The sequence below is a fragment of the Rhinolophus ferrumequinum genome, chromosome 4 (assembly GCF_004115265.2).
Source record: "Rhinolophus ferrumequinum isolate MPI-CBG mRhiFer1 chromosome 4, mRhiFer1_v1.p, whole genome shotgun sequence".
NCBI lineage: Eukaryota > Metazoa > Chordata > Mammalia > Chiroptera > Rhinolophidae > Rhinolophus > Rhinolophus ferrumequinum.
The window spans coordinates 8,139,502-8,157,165 of NC_046287.1; the positions used below are offsets into that span (position 1 = coordinate 8,139,502).

A 17,664-nucleotide genomic window follows, 5' to 3' on the forward strand; every position below is an offset into this window, starting at 1 on the left:
TTCCCCGAAAATAAGACCTAGCTGGACCATCAGCTCTAATGCGTCTTTTATTATATACTATATATAATTATTTATTATATATTATAGTATGTTATATCATATCATTATATTATATTACATTATATTATAAGGACCCGGTCTTATAGTAAAATAAGACCCGGTCGTATATTAATTTTTGCTCAAAAGATGCGTTAGAGCTGATTGTCCGGCTAGATCTTATTTTCGGGGAAACACGGTACCTAAATTTGAAATGCACATGCATTTATAGTTATATTCAGCTCCTTTGATTCGAGGGGAAAACTTAATATTCTTTATATTTTGTGATAACAGCTATCTGATTAAGAAATGTACTTAATACTAAATACGTTCTTTTTAGGCCATATGAACACTGTATTCTCAAGAATGAAAACTTCTTTGGGAGAGGCAGGCTGTACTTAAAATGACTACTGTGGTGCAGTAAGGTGACTGTTTCCTGCCGACTTACACTAACTTCTTTAGTTTGAGTTGAACACTTTCACATCTTCTAGGCGTTAGGCTGTGATAAAGTTATACCCTGATATTTATTACATGTTTCTTTATTTTTTCATATTCCTTATTATTGGCTTTTTTTCCCTTTGGATGAAGAGGCCTAATTTTGCAGAAGCATGTGTTTTGGATATTCAGTTATCTTTCTAGCCACACATACACAGTTTTCCAAATGGAGAAAAACAAAAACCAACCAAACAAAACCCACTATGTCTTTCCTATTTTCTTTGGTGTCGCTTACGTTTTCCTACTGTCTTCCAGAAGGGAAAATAATGCAGTTTATCTGTCTGTTAAAGCACATTCTAGAAGTACTCTCCCTTTGCCACTTTTTGACTGTCACATTGCTATCTCTAGTTGTTTTGGTGAAAAGGAGGTAACCCCTGAGCCAAGATCTGAGCGGACTCGGCCAGGTCGTGGGCAGGGGAAGAAGCATACCCTAAGAGGTACACTGGGTTTAGCATTTTTAAGCAAATGAAATAAGGCCCGGTAGGTGGGGTGTAGCCCAGCCTGGGGCCAGTGACTCCACAGCAGGTTGATGAACAGGCAGAATCCATTAGCTCACAGAGATGTGAGTCTGCATTCTAATAACTGGGAAGCCATGGAAGGTGTTCAGCAGAAAAGTGATGTACCTGATGCTAAAATGATCACTCTGGTTGCAATGTGGATTAAAGGCTGGAGAGAACAGCAGTGGAAGGGCTAGTTAGGGAGTTCCTAATTTTATGTAGGCAAGAAATCACAGTGGAATAGAATTTGTGGAAAGGAGAAAGAGAAATGGATGGAGATGAGAATCGACGTGGTTTTGGGCTGGGCTTCATGAGTCAGGGGGACAAGGATAAGGAAGAGGAAGTTACGAAGTGCGACCCTGGCTTGCTCTGGCTCCAGCAGCTGGAGGGAGAGAGGGCTGATTTACTAAGACGCAGAGCACTGGAGAAGGGGCAGAATGGGAGGGAAACAGGAGGTCAAAAGTTTGGTTTTGGACATGGTCAGACTGACATCCCTGTGTGACAGCCACGTATCAAGGAGAGTTCGTCACACAATCCTCAAATTCACAAATAAGGTCAAGGCTGGAAATACCAAGGTGTGACCCACTGATGTGACACGTTCATAGAGAGTATCTGAAGCAATGGGAATGGATAAGATTATCCAGGCGCAGGTAATCCATCACATTTAGAAACTTTATTCTGAAGGGTCTGCTGTCTCTGACAACTACACTACAGAGACCACTCATTCGCTACTTTCATGGTTTTGTTCTACAGAAGGTTCTTTCTGTAAAATTACTTTCCTTTTCCCATTCCACCATGCTCTGTTTTAGAACCAAGAGTTCAGAAGAACCACGTCAACACAAATTTCTGAAAGAAAAGCTTTAAGGGAAAAAATATAATTTGCATTAAAAATAAAAAATGAAACCAAAAGCCCCATGAAAAGCTAGAGAAAGTTTACTAAAACCATTTTTAACCATCTCCTTTTTACTTATTCTTTTTTCCAGCCAGGTCCTATCACTCTAACTTTGACATAGTATATGCATAGCTATGTTTTTTTCATTCTGCAAATACAGAGGGTGCCAAAAAAATGTAGACACATTTTAAGAAAGGAAAAAACTGTATTAAAATTGTAATACTCAGTATATACCGACAATGGAAGATGAATAAAAGTCATGTGTATACATTTTTTTTTTGGCACCCCGGGTATTTGCTTCACTCATTCTGTGTGTATTTGTATTTTTACGTATGTACAAACATGTACATAGCATATACATATTTACATAACATATACATATTTACACACATACACACACACACACACACAGTCTTGTCCTTGAATATATGCCCATTTATGGCAAATGAAATGCAAGTTTCTAAAGAGCAGATGCCACCTACAAAGCTGGCATAATACATTAATCAGTAGCTATTCAATAAATATTGCTGCTTGCTGAGGATATCAGAAGCTACACAAATATGTTGGATATAATGATTCTCACATTTATTTTTTTGTGTGCATTCATTTCAAGTTTTGAAGCCAACCTATACTTTATGAAGTATACAATACGGTATCTTTTGCTGTGTTCCAGATTTGGGACTCTCAACTAAGGTAATTAATTAATCTATTATTTTATTATTATTCTGGCTAAAAATGTGTTCATTTAGACGTGTTGAGACTGTGCGACTCTGCATTATGAAGATTTATACGTTACCCTGTAACTGTTCAAAGATCTCTGCTAACGTCCTTGTAGACAGACGCATAACAGTTCAACAGAATTTGTTTGGAACTTACTGTATCATAATTCTACGCAGTTTAGAACTTGGTCTACAGAGGAAGGATCACTCCAACAAATGTTGAAGCCTTTGTCACTTGTTTATTCAACAATCTTGGAATTTTAAAATGGCAACATGTGGTAAGAAAATACACAATGACAAAAACCCTACTCCTAACCCTAGACCTAATAGCCTACTTTGGCTATTTCTACTGTTGAGTCTCCGTCAAAAGAATTAAAGGGAATTGCTACAAACCATGAACTAATGATTTTCCTTCTCCATTGTAAATAACAAGTAGGTTCTGAGCTGTCTAGTGAAAGTAAGGCAAAATCTTTATTTCATTTACTGAAGAAAATAATAAATTTGTTTTTTGAGAATAATACAATTTTAACAATAAGTCATGGAAAGGAAATTTGAATGTATTGGTCTAGTTGTTCCTGTGACATCTGAAAGGTCATTTTACAAATGCAACAAAATCATAGGACTGTAAGTCTCTCATCTAGTTCCATATATTAGAAAGGCTTTGTTATTGGTATTTTGAATTAATTTTTAGTTGTTAACCTTATATTAGTTTTTTTAAAGTCATTTTCAGCAACAATGATCACCTTTCATGCTGATCCAATAGAATGAGCTGATGGAAACGTGATCCATTTAAAAACATTAGCACATAGGAATAGCCATACCAATTTTAGTAGAGAAAAATTACTAAAGTCATGCTAAGCTTTAGCCATAATAGTAGGAGAATGATTTTGACAGAAAAATATTGCTGACACTCTTGTGTAAAAAGCATAGAGAAGGAATTCAGACCACGGGGCAATGCGTATTAGATTACTGCATATTTGCATACCATAAGCCAAGCTATAAGCACATAACAGAAGCGGCACAGGAGAAAGGATTCGGTTTTGCAAGAAAAATTTCAAGAGCAGAAGGATAGCACAAAGGAAATACCTTAAGATCTCGCCTTTCCAGATGCAAAAGTTCAGCCCCTCTGATGTCATGACGGATGAAGATTTCTCTGTACTCTCCCAAATTGAGCAGATCCAGCCAAGCAGCAACTTCCTCTGTGCCCCATTTCTGAACTACCAAAGTTAAGAGCAAAACCCCCTTAATTTCTACATGCTCAATGCATCACAAAGGAAAGGTTGGCCAAAGAAGATGCAAAACAGAGTACAGCGGCAGTGCTAGCAAAAGGAAAGGTCAAAGGTGTTGTTTGAACAAAACTACAATTCCATTTTCTCCCATGCAGGTTACAGACCACCAGCCAACACGCGATCTGACTACACACAGACATTCGCGGCAGAGCGCCTCAGCCCGTAGCTTTAGCTCAATTTCCTCCTTAAAGCCACCCAACCTACACAACACGCAGAAATAATGTATTTCTCACGATTAGGATCAGTCATACAAGGTCTAAATAAGTTCTGACGATTTCCTTAAGACTATATGAAACGAGTTACAAGTTATTAGGTTGGTGCAAAAGTAACTGCGGCTTAAAAGGTTAAAAATAATTTCAAATACCGCAATTACTTTTGCACCAACCTAATAATTAGCTAGAAATGCGAATTAAAATTTAAAATCTGACATAGGGTACTCAATTTTACACAAACTTCTGCTTCAGGTCTTGCAGACTTCGAGTGCTGCCTGTATTGATTCTGTTACTATTGATAATTATAAAAAAGAAATGTATTGTTAAATTGATTTAATGTCCTCTAAAAACTGTCCACACAACCCTCTGAGATGGCTGTTTTTCAGTATGTATAATCATTCTTTTATACATTTTATTCAACATTGACTAGATTAATAAAAGCCTAAGTGTTTGCCACAGCTGATTTTAAAATGCCCTTCAATAACTGCTATACGATGGTCAAAAATCAGATTAGATATCACTTTTTAAAATGAGAACGCTAACTCAAAAGATTTACAAACTGATTTCATTGTGAAAAGCACCTACTATCCTATACACAGAACTTGAAGGTGCTTTAGCATTACACTAAATCTCTAGGGAAAGGTGGGAAGGGAACAAGGACCACAACTTCAAAGAGAGTTTCTTTGCTTGAGAATGCAAATATCAGAGTAGGTTGTACTGACCAAGGGGGATTAAAATGGTGTAATTTATGTCCTTAAACAGGAGAGGGAGGCTATATAATTTTAGGTGGAAAACACATTTAGCAAACTAAAGGAATATATGAAAGTCTCTATGTTCCATTTATCAAAATGATCTAGATTTTGAACTTTGATAAAGAAAAACAAGATACACGCTGAGGCCTTAAACTGCTGTTGAGCAAAATAAAGAAGCATCTAAGCAGACGCACTGACATCTACCAAACATAGAAGCCAACCAGCAGTCGCCTCGTTTCCTTGCGTGGTTTTTTGTAACTACAGACTCCTACTGATATGTGGACGGGGCTTAGGTACGATGTAGTTTTTTTATTATGGTAAAATGAGCATTACACAAAACTCACCATTTTAACCATTTTACAGTGGACAATTCAGTGGCATTTCGTACATTTACAACATTGTGCGATGATCACCACGGTCTAGTTCCAGAACATTCTAATCACCTCAGTGGCATCACTTTGATAAGCTATTTTCCCATAGTGTTATATTTTCCCTCCCAGTGTGGACCACCTACCAGGCTGTGCACTTGTCTTCTGCTTGGGAATCTTTTCCTTTTTAAACTTTGGCACTATGCGAAATACTGTGCTTCTGTTGTTTCTCTTGGTGCAATCCATAGGAGGCTCCTGTTCGAGTGGAACAAGCAAAGAACTTTCTCAGGATAGGAAGAGAAGGAAAACCCCCCTGATATAAGAGATGACACAGGAATGGGTTGCAAACACAAAACATTGCTGAAGGGAGAATGTCTTCAAAAACATTCACACAGTTACGTCCACTGAAAATGTACCGAGTCCCGAAAGTTACCTTGGTTCACATAAATGCCTTTCGTCGCCTGTCCAAGAACGGTACAAACGAAGGCAGTACTCAAAATGTGTTTGTCCTTGAACATCTCTTCCAAAAGATGAGTTTGCGGTCAATGATTACGAAGTCTACCTTTCTAAGGAAACAGGCTGAATTTGACGTACCTCGTCCTCATTTGGGTGTAGGATGTAATACAGCCAGGGGATCTCTGTTAATTTCTGTAGCTCCACCTCCACAGAATGTAAGGCACTGGAGACCCGCTCTTCATGGGGAGATTCCAACTGCTATTTACCACACGATTAAAAATCAAAGAAAACAAGCCTCAGTGCCGAATCTCATGTAGAATAAATTATGCTGACAACGAACATCCTCCTCTCTCACTAGGCTAGGCTAGGCTATTGTTACTGTTGTCATTGTTTTTAATATAAAGGAATATAAACAAAGAACAAATTATCTTATATTGAGTTCACTGAGAAAAATCCAGGTAGATTTATCCTTACTTCCCACAGATGATATAAGTACCTAGTGTGACTTTTGCACTAGTGAGTAATATCATTACTCTACTTATTTGTGGCAAAAATCCATCTGATTTACATACTGTGTGGACAAACATATTTTTAAAAATTGGTCAAAAATCAATCAGAGAGTAAGAATTACTTGGCACAAAAATCTAGAGAATTAAAATAGTAAGTTTAAGGGAAAAAAATCCTAAAGATCTCAGAAAAATTTGGGATGAAAAGCTGTTGAAAAATCAGGGCAATGCAAAAAGCTAAGTGGCTTGTAATCTGGAAGAGGGTTTGGAAACTTTACAGAGAATTTAACTGGTCACCTATTATCTATTACACATTCAAAGCAGTTACTAAAAAGCAATGACAAATTTGATAAATGAATAAAGGTGAAATAAACACTGATACGTGCAGAACTGGAAGGGAAGTGACTGAATTCTAGTCCGGGCCTTGGTACCAACTATACAACCAAGGGAAGGTCAGTTGATTTTAGGATCGTCATTTCCACCTCAACAAACAGTAGACTGTGACTAGATTACTTCTAAGGGCTCTGCCAGCTAAGAAATACTTTTGTAAATAACTTTAAAATTGCAGAATATTACATATAGGTCTACAGAATTTTAAACAGAAAGTTCAGAGAGAATGCAACTGTTATTTATTACGGACAATATTTTTTATCTTGTTATTTAAGGTATCTACCATTTCTAGTAGTTAATACAAATATAGAGACTCTCCACCCTATTATATAAAATTTACCACTTTCCTTTTAATCTAAGAATATACGTTTTATAAAATTGATGAAATGGTTACTGCATATTAATTGTAGAATCAAAATGAAGAGTAAACCTTAGTTGCTCTCAAACACGATCAACTATTGTGATATCAATATTGTCAAAGGTTTTGATAAAATTCTCTTGTATATATTTTAATCCAAACATCCATACTTAACAATGACAGAACAATCGAAAGTGGAAGAGAGGGCTCCTTCTATATTAACCTATATCACTGATAAATATTAACCAAATAATATGAACTTTCATATAATATGAATTCAAATAATATGAATACTCGATGAATACTTTCGGTGTAGAGAACTAAAATACAGAAACAGTTATGTTTTCAGATCTTGTCAATCAGAAATTATCTAAAATGTACTTCAAATAACACAAAAAATACATGTCCTCCATCCAAAAATTGGGACCCAAGTTACCTGGATTTCCTATAGGACTAATTTTAAAGAGCAAAACACGATGATTCTGGTTAATCACAGAAGTACCAAGAATAGCCAAGAAAATGTTCCCTCTGTTTTTATCAAAAGATGCAACCAGTGTTGCTTCTTCAGGTTTTCCTTCGAGCCCGTAGCAGGAGCAGCCACCCCTTGCCTTAAGGAAGTTGTATTTCACTTCCCTCTGGAGGTGGGTGAGAGCAATGGACTTCGTGCAGCCTCGAGCTTCTCTGTTCTGAGTAAAGGATGCTCTGGGGGTGTTTCTCCTCTGCATCCCAATCAAACAAATTCTACCCACAGTCACTTTTTAGTGAATAGACTACGTGACGCACCTCCCACTTTACCACTGGGCGAGTCACTATGACTTTCACTATCACTTTTATTTAAGTGTATATTTTCCAAAGCAAGAGATAAAATTACAGTCGAGAGAAATATTTTAAGACTATTACCTATCAATTAACCAGAATTGTTACAAGGAAGAAAACACTAGCTAAACGCATTAGGCGTCCCGCACGGTCCGCGCAGCACGTGCGCACAGCTCACAGTCGGACGCTAGGTGGCGAACAGACCCAACAGGCTAGAAACTGGAAGGCTGACCAGGCAAGGCCTGCGGGCGAGCCAAACAGGACGTCAGTGGCCGTCCGCACTGAGGTTTGAAGCCTGTGGACTGCGGTCAGATTCAGACTTGGCCTAAACTTTACGTCCAGCACCAATCTGAGTTCATCTAGGGATATGGCTAGTTCTTGAAACACTCAGTCTAGAGAGTGTTGTCTTTTAAGCAAATCCAGAAAGCCATACCAATCATATTTTCATGTTACTTTTGAAAACAAACCTATGACTTCCTCTAATTTTCTGCAATACTTGAGTTTACCATACCCGAGCAATGCCTACTACACTTTATAAAGTTCAAGTTTCTCAAACTGACCAGGGAGAGCCAGGATTATATAAAAACATGTTGGCATATAGGAGGGGAAATCCCTTCTCCCGTTAGCCTGAACCCTAACTCACGGGTTTAGCCATGGGTTTTCTGGAAGGAAAAGGAGGTAAAAAGGAAGCTCTAAGGGGGGAGGCCAGAGCTGCTTTGCATTAGAATCTGATGAATGCATGCTCCCTAATGAGGTAAGACACAAGCATTTACCACCATTCTTATGTGATCAGTCAGCTCTTTTCCTTACCAAAGGAACCCTGCCAACTAGTAAAGATTCTGTTTCATTATACAGAGCCTTCACATTGATGGCTATTTCAGTGGCAGTGTCTCTCGTAAGACTCTAGGGGAAAAAAAACAAAGACAAGTGGTTCTGTGTTAAATTGGGATTCAATCATCAGCAAATACTTTAAATTTTATTCTTGCAATTTAAATCCACATTACAACCATTATTTTAAAATCTACCAAAATTCTATTATAACTGCACAATTTCACACTCATATTTATTAGCATAATTACTCTTCTAATTCTTATATCACAGAACCAAAAAAAATGTATTGACTATCTGAATACACTCAGGACCACATCTCCTACATACAACTATTCATATGCTGGCAACATGTACATATTCCCATAAAAAAGTTAAGTCGAAGAAAATCATGTTCTAAACCTCTAAACAGGACATTATCTGATCATAATTAGTTCTATCCATGACTGTTGGTAGCTCCAACCAGATTGTTTTTTAGATGTTAACCTTGAGGACTAACACTTATGTGTATATTAATTTAGGTCGCTTCAATTGAATAATTAAAAGAATAAAATAATGCTATCTGTTTTCTCTACACTATAGCCTTTTACCATGTATCACATTTAAGAGAGTTATATTCTACCCAATCTGTTAACTTCTACATTAAAAATTTACAAAAGTTACAAAATTTTATAACTTCTACTTAAGAATTTACTAAATTTACCAATTTAGTAAAACAAAATGAAGTAAAAATAATTTTAGTGCACAACTTCAAAAATGAATGAGCATCTTTCATAAAATGCACGCTACATTGGTTTGCTCTATATCAAGGTGCAGGGGAAGGGAGGAATGGTAATAGTTAAAGGGAGAAGGAGTAGAAGAATGGTGACAAGGTGACAAGTGATTGAAACTGAGATAGAGAGAATGAAGAGAATTTAAGAGCAGGAATGGAAAAATGGCAGGAAGAGGAAAATAAAATAAAAATTTGGTCACAAATTTACCATAAGCTTTTTACCATAATCTGGCAGAGCTTCATACGGACTACGTACACAATGCACTTTCAAAGGCATGGCACATTTTATAGTATCAAGACATATGTGTAACACTAAAAAACCTGTGAATGAGGATTTACCATGAGCTCCTCACCTCTGGGAACCGAGGGTTGGCTTTATTCAGCGCGTGGGAGCAGGCGTTCACAGCGTGGGCCAGTTCTTGCTCCAAAAGACAGTGGATCGTGGCTGCGTCACAAATCCTAAAAGCAAAAACAAAATAAATGAACAAAAACCTTTTTTGAGCATTGCTGATTTTTCTGAAGTGTATAAGTGGTAAAATAAAACAAGTACAACAAAAACAGGTCATTAAGGGAAATTAAAAAAAATTATGCTCAATTATGAATGGCACAGAAAAGATTTACAAAAGTCAAACCCCATTGCAACAAAGAATACTATACCAAAAATCTTTCTATAAAAAAGTCAGGATCAGAGATAAATATATTGAGGTGCTACTTGGAAAAGCAAAATATAGTCACACTTCATTTTGCAGTATCATCGGAAAGTAAGAGGGGTCCCAAAAGCAGAGAGTAGAAACTTATCTTCTATTCATTGAAACTTCAACTGGGAATAAACACAACAGATCAGGGGAAGAACACTGCCATATTTATCACCTATATGCTAAGTGCTTTCTGTAAGTTCACTAATTTACTAATCACAACTTAAAAGGTAGTGTGACTAATTTTCTCCACTTCATAGATGAAGACACTGAGGTTCAGAGAGATTTACTATGTACACAGAGACAGAGCCAGGATTTTAGATGTTAACCTTGAGGACTAACACTTATGTGTATATTAATTTAGGTCGCTTCAATTGAATAATTAAAAGAATAAAATAATGCTATCTTTTTTCTCTACACTATAGCCTTTTACCATGTATCACATTTAAGAGAGTTATATTCTACATCTATATTATACGTCTATCCAACACCAATGCCTCTTATGCCACAGGCCTCTGGAATCGAAACTTTCAAGAATAGTCCTAAAAAGACAAAACAATCCTGAAGGGCACTAAGGCCAAAGAAGAGAACGAGGAGACGTTCCACCAATGCTAGAAAATGATGTAAGGTTTGCAGATGAGCAAGAAGGCAAGACTCTTCAAACTCTTTTCACTTCTCACGTCTTCACGAAGAATAATCTTTGATCTGGAAAGGGTAGAACAGACAGAAGCCCTGTATAGTTGAATCAAGAGTAAAAGAAAGAGTTTAATTCCTAGGGGTCATACAATTGATATCCAAGGCCCAAAGGAACTTGCAACTGTCACCTCAGCATTCTTACCAATGACCTTGAGAAATCATGAAGAATAGGTTATTTATCAGCAGAGGAGAGATGAGTAAACGTTATTGTAATTTTCAAAGAAAGAGAAAGAGGTCAATCAACTTCAGATCGACACTTCCAACTGCCAACTGAATCTCCTAGGTATTTCTAACATGACTGAAACTCTGTAGTCCCACATGGAACCTGCCATGCTCAGAATCTGCTCCTCTTCCTAACCCATCTTAAATCGCTCTTCTCCTTCCATCTCTCCTGTCACAATCCACCGTTTCCTACAGGGACTCTCCTGACATGTTCACCCTGCCCCAGCTTTGCTGTCTTACAGACAGTGCTCCCCACTGCTTCCGAAAACACCCTGATAAACATATGGCCCCCTCCTCCATTCTCCATCCACATTTTCCACACCCTCAAATCTACCATGTCAAAATGTCAGTCAGCCCAAACTCCCTGAGATTTCCAGAAAGCACCAGGCATTCACACGCCTCTGGGCCTTTGCACAGGCTGGCTCCCATGCTTAGCTTCTCCTTCTCTTACTCTTCTCTCAAGACTCAGCGGACAGACCACTTCCTCCAGGCAGCTGTCCCTCCCTGCTTCCCTCTGGCATCCCGTGTGACCACAGTGCCCACTGAGTGACCTGGGGCAGTGCGTCAGCCACATTGTGCCCCCCTACTCCTCTGCCAGTAAATTAAGAAGAGGAGCTGCGATACAGTGCCAACAATGGTGGCTGGCACACAGAAGAGGTTCAAAACTACTTGTTAAATATTGAACGAATAAATTCTGAAAATTGACGAGTAAGCCTGATTTTCAGCTTTTTGCAAAATTTAAAACAACAGATGGGGAACCAAACTAGGCTGACCAAACCCACGCCTGGCCAAGCTTCACTTCCTTTTTTCCCCATAAGGTTATTTGGTTGGTTGATAGGATGATAATATAGGAAGTGTATTTTGGTTTCAAGGGAGTATATTTTGGTTCCAAGAAAATGCTGTAGTTCTATTTTACATTTTTTTGAGGAACCTCCATACTGTTTTCCATACTGTATGAATTAGCTTGATTGTGGTAACCATTTTACAGTGTATGCATATACCAAATCATCACTTACTTAAATACATACAAATTTTATGTCAACTATACTTCAATAAATTGGTGGGGGAGGAAACCCACTGTAAACTGGAGTCCAGAGAAGTTGTCTGTGGCACCTAAAGAGATGTATTTACTCTAAAACTACTGTCTCTGTGAAGGAGAAGCTAAGATGGACAGGAATGCAGTTACATGGAGTTAGCTGACTACTAGCCATTTTCCCCATGTGTACTCTGAGCTACTCGGTACCTGGCAGTTATACTTTATTCTAATTTTGAATGTTGTTTTCCAGTAGTAGGGAGTGTATATCTTTTCTTTCATATCTCTAATGTCTAGTGTATTCTAGGTGTCTAACAAATATTTAAAAAGGAGAATCAGGCCTGGGGGGGAGCAGGTGGTGAGTGGGGGCGAGGGAAGAGGGAGTGAGCCCCTGGGACCACTGAGCTTTGTTTTCCTTCTCAACATTTTGATTAGTGACCAGATGAAGGTGCAGAAAGAATGTAATAGCTACCACTCAGAGAACACGAAATATGCCAGGCATGAAGTGCTAATGTGGGTCCCATTTACCATCCACAGCGACCTGGTAAGAAGGCTCTTATCCCCATCTGGTAGAGAAGACAGAGGTAAAGAGGAGATAAGAAACCTGTCCATGGTCCCGCCTCTCTTCTGAAGTGGACTCCTGGCCATACTGACTTTTCTCTGTTTTACACTCGTAAAACTTGGTGTTTATCTCTTTCTTTTCTGTCTACTAAAATTAATTTCTGTGTAGTCTCGCACGCTCTGTGATGTGTTTGTCAGAAACTGATTCTTGGACTCTTCCCACACCCCACCCCCTACTCTCCTCGGGAGCAGGGTTAATTAGTGTTTATATTTCCTTCTACATTCCATCAACATTTAATTAATAATTAATTATAAGGCAATGTGTAAGTGAGTAGTGTAGTGTGAAGCCTGTGTATAAACTAGGGAAACAAACAGTAACGGAAAGCGTATGGTGTGGCAGAGTACATCCTCATGTGTGTCAGGAAATCCCAGGTCTGTTCTGTAGAGAACACAGGTGTGGGTCTGTCCTTGTTGGAGGGGATCTGATGAAGGGGAGAGCAGGTGTGGAGAGGAAAAATGGAGGAGAGTAAATGCATCTCTTTTAGATACCTCAAACAACAGAAACGACGTATGAAAACCAATAAAACGGTGGCCAGCCCGGCGCTGTCACCGCCCACAAGCCAGCAGGCCCACCACACCTGGTGATGAGCTCCTCCGCAGCCTGGGAGCACAGCTGCATCTGAGACACCTCCTCCGTCGCCAGGTCCACAGCATGCTGGATGTACAAGTGGGTTCGAAGAACGGCTTTACCAGAATCACACTTCTGTTTATCTTCCCACGATTTCAGAGTGCTTTCGAAAGCCTATTTAAAATTAATATTACAGTGAACTGTTAAGAGTTCTGAGGCCCAAATAATTCTGTATTTAGATATTATATGAATGACTTTGAAACTACTATTGCTTTTTTCCTAAATAACACCTCACTAAATAAATCATAAATACGAAACATTTGGAGTTTTCCAGTGTATTGCAATAAATAAAAGGTAATATCATCGATGATGGTGAATATGTTACTAAAAAGTAAAAAAAAAAAACCGTTTCAATCTTTACTATTATATCTATAATAGAAAGGATGGACACGGGCAGTCTTATTTGTTATGTGTGTGATCTTAATTAAAAATGCATATTGTGGAAAAGGCAAAACTATAGAGATATTGAAAAGATTGGTGGTTGCCAGAGGCTGGGATAAGGGAGGGAGGGGTGTGGATAGGTGGGGTAAAAAATTTTTAGGGCAGTGAAACTATTCTGTCTCACCCTGTAGCGGTGGATACAAGTGATTATACATTTGTCAAAATCCATAGACTGTACAACACAATCAGTAATGTAAACTACGGATTTGAGTTAACAACAATGTGCCAATTATTGGCTCGTCAACTGTAATGAATGTACTAATACCAGATGTTTATAATGGGGGAATTTATGTGTTTTTTGAGGAGGTGATGATGTATGTGGGAATAGAATTGGAGTTCTCTGTACTTTCTGCTCAATTTTTCTGCGGACCTAAAGAAATTTAATCCATTAATTAAAAAAAACCCAACTATACAAATATTTGTTTATATTGAAAACCACAATGGCTTTACTGTCAGATTTAAAAGACAATTTAAATCTTTTTCCTTGGTTTTTAAATCTTTTTCCTTAAGATTTCCTTAAATCATTTTTCATAACAATGTAAGATTTTTTTAGAGGCTTGATAAAAATCTAGAAGAGTTTTTGTGGTCACATACCCTGTCCCTTGTTAGCATCTGAGCTCTGTTTTTGTGCACGATTTTGATAATCCCTGGAGGCTGCACCCAAGCTTCACCATCCACCTGCACAGGGACGCCCTCATCACCAAGTATAGTGATTTTTACTGTACGGCACTGAAATAAAACAAGTTAAAGAGTTCAAATCATCCTGGGAAACTGACATGCAATCTCAAGAGTTCAAGTTTGACCACAGTCCATTCTTTTCCACTTACGACAGCATAGCAATAACTAACATAACAAGAAAGTCAATATTTTATAGACAAATATATGGTATGGGAGTCATTTGAAATATCGCTCCAGTGGCTCAGGTAGTGAAGTCAGGTTCAATTAGAAAAACAAACCTGGGCTATTCGATGATGCTGCAGTTTAATGACCCTTGAAACCGCCATTTGCACACTATCAAATATTGCAACGACTTCCAGGATCTTGTCATCAAATGATGGTGCAGCAAATATCTGAAAGGAAAAACGACATGTCACTTCTGCTAATGAAACTAAGGTTTAAGTGAAGTGGCACATCAAGCAAGGTAAACTCTGCAATAGACATATTTTTAAAAAACACATAAAAATAGTAAACAGAAAAGTAAGTGAATAGTACTAGGACATGACAATCCAAGGCCAAAAAAACCAAAACACTAAAGATAGCTTCAAACAACATAATAAAAAAAGGTTTTAGGACCCATGTGGCTATAATACTCATGCCCCTTATAAAGCACTCTTTGGACTAGTAAACGATTATATTTCCAAATGATTCATCTTGATATAAAATATGTTAAATATCTGTTTATGCATAACTCAGAGATCTTGATAAAATAAAGCATGTAATTTTAAGAAACCTACAAAACCCAAAAGGTGATATAGATTTCATAAGGGTAAAGCTAATGAACATGCAGTATTGATCCAATTCACTCGGTATATTCTAAGGGAAATCTTTCAAGGTTACAAACAGTATGTATACGTGCTTTATATCTTAATACAAGAACTTTTTAGGGTGTTAGAGAATATGGAAATAGAAACCGCAGGGGATAAGAAACACGTAGGCTTACTTTGCTTTGATGTTAACTGCATTTTCACAAAATTAATTTAACCTAAAAATTTAAATTTCACCTGTATTACTTTGTCCCCTTTACTCTCTTTTTACTATTCATAAATAATTATGCCTCTGAAAAAATTATTGAGTGTAAAGTAGTATACTAATTAAAACTTTCACTGAAAATATCAGGAGACACATTTCCAAACATTGATAATTTCTTATCATTTTTGTTATCAGACTGCCTAGTTTTAGACTCTGTCTCTGCTACCTACTAACTGTGAGCACTTAGTGTCAGTTTCTTCATTGGTAAAATTTAGATAAAAATTGTAGGTATTAAATAATGAAACTGTAGCTCTCAGAACATTGTCTGGCTACCTAGTTGGTGTTCAAGGAATGTCAGTTTTATTGATCTTAATCTCACTGATTTCTTCCCCTTAAAATATTTAAGAGAAGTGAAAGGCTGACAAAAAATTGACTGCTAATGTTAGTTTTTATATGCCAATAGGATTGGAATATATTCATATCATGAAAACTACAAATACTTTCCAATTTACTTTAATCCCCTGCCTGCTTATTTAAGAGCCCTGAGAAAATGGATCGGTGGGAACCATTAAGTCATAAGCCTCAAATCAAAGGGCCTGTCATTCAATGTATGTGACGCTTCAAAGAAGATCGTGATAACACTTCTCATTTTTATGTTCTATATACTTTAATAATTGTGCCCTCTCTTTTTCAATATTATTTTTAGAACAATTACATTTGTTAGGTTGTGCTTTTCTCCTTTTATTATAGGAAACTATAAAAAGCAATCAAAAATAGCCCTAAACCTCAATGGCTAAATAAGCCTTAACATTTCTAAAAACAAGAATAATAATATCACATAAATTTAGAAAATTAAAAGTAAAGAAAGGTATTATGGTAGGTGGGATGATGTCCTTTCTCCACCCCGAAAATGTCCATGTCCTAGTCCCTGGCACCTGTGAATGTTACCTTATATGACAATGTTACCTTAGATGTCAAAAGAGACTTTGTAGATGTGATCAAATTAGGGACCTTGTGCTGGGGAGGTTATTCTGGATGGTGTGGGCGGGCCCAATGTAATCACAAAGGTCATTAAAAGTAGAAGAGGGAGGCAGAGGAGGAGACCAAAATGATGTAACGTGAGAAAGACTCAAGCTGCCTTTGTTGGCTTTGAAGATGGGAGAAGGAGCCACAAGTCAAGGAATGCGAGCAGCCTCTAGAATCTGGAAAGAGCAAGGAAATACTTACATCATCCTCTTTAGTTCCACCCCAAAAGTTAGTGCCTCCGGCATAGCTGGGAATGTTCAATACTGCTATTCCTTGCAGACTGGGCAGAGGAATATACTGCCCATCACACTGTAAGGTAAAAAGCTTACAGGTTAGATAAAAAAGAGTAAAACCACTAGCTTGGAAGCCACGAGAATACCAAAGACAAAGGATGGTGGAGGAAAATGCTTTGGTAATGTTTGCTCTCCTGTAAATATATTCCTACACATTACGCTTACCTTATTTTTTTAATTTAAAAAATTTAAAAGTATAAATAACTATAGCAGAAGTTGTTACAGAAAACCAAATTAAACCAAAAAACGTTTTTATCTCTTCTTTCAACCAAAATCAGGCAGTACTTTTCTTAATTTTTTTTTCCAGGTCACTTAGGATATTCTCACTTTCATTATGGTCATCTTTGTCCTTATTTTGAGCATTCTTCTGAAAGCAGCGTCTGTGAGGGTGGACTCTGGGTTCCCACCAGCTCATCTAGTATCTCTGACAACTCGTGGTATTTTGGTGGTGCTTAGTAACTAACTGGTGACTGGTTAAACTGAAAACTGAGTTTTTGAAGTAGTCAGAACCAAAACCAAAAACACTACACATGTACATTGGAAGTATCTTATACTCCAAGCCTTTAATTAATCACTTAGATGAAAATTAAATTATCACTTAATAAGGAAAAAATATTATATGGGTAGTGAAGTAACTATACATGACATATGAATAAATTCTTACTGAATAGAAGGTTTAAGCCTTATTTTTAAGAGAAGAACCTGCAGATGTCACACTTAAAATAAATGCTATATTTTCACCAAATAATTCTTTCACTAGAAATAATTAACATAACTTTATAAAAATTGCATTTTAATGCCCAATCAAAATTATCTGCAATCTTTAGATCAACTGAAAATTCTGTTTGAACCAATTTTTCATCCATTTTAAATAACTGAGAACACGTTATACTCAATTTATCCCCACAGGCGTCTTTTATAATTCCTTTCTTTA

The 17,664-nt window shown here is 37.3% G+C and overlaps 1 protein-coding gene across 4 annotated transcripts in view; it reads right to left on the reverse strand.

Moving 5' to 3' along the window:
• Nucleotides 1-17,664, reverse strand: part of DGKH (diacylglycerol kinase eta) — a 163,069-nt gene that overhangs the window by 15,411 nt on the left and 129,994 nt on the right. For 3 of the 4 annotated variants that reach the window (XM_033104430.1, XM_033104432.1, XM_033104433.1), the window contains 9 exons: nt 16,639-16,746; nt 14,679-14,792; nt 14,317-14,451; nt 13,232-13,395; nt 9,740-9,845; nt 8,597-8,689; nt 5,855-5,974; nt 5,407-5,515; nt 3,726-3,856 (listed from right to left, as the gene is read on the reverse strand). In XM_033104430.1, the coding sequence (XP_032960321.1) occupies nt 3,726-3,856; nt 5,407-5,515; nt 5,855-5,974; nt 8,597-8,689; nt 9,740-9,845; nt 13,232-13,395; nt 14,317-14,451; nt 14,679-14,792; nt 16,639-16,746 (1,080 nt within the window). The remainder of the gene's footprint in view (nt 1-3,725; nt 3,857-5,406; nt 5,516-5,854; nt 5,975-8,596; nt 8,690-9,739; nt 9,846-13,231; nt 13,396-14,316; nt 14,452-14,678; nt 14,793-16,638; nt 16,747-17,664) is intronic. The other variant, XM_033104431.1, reaches the window with a different exon arrangement.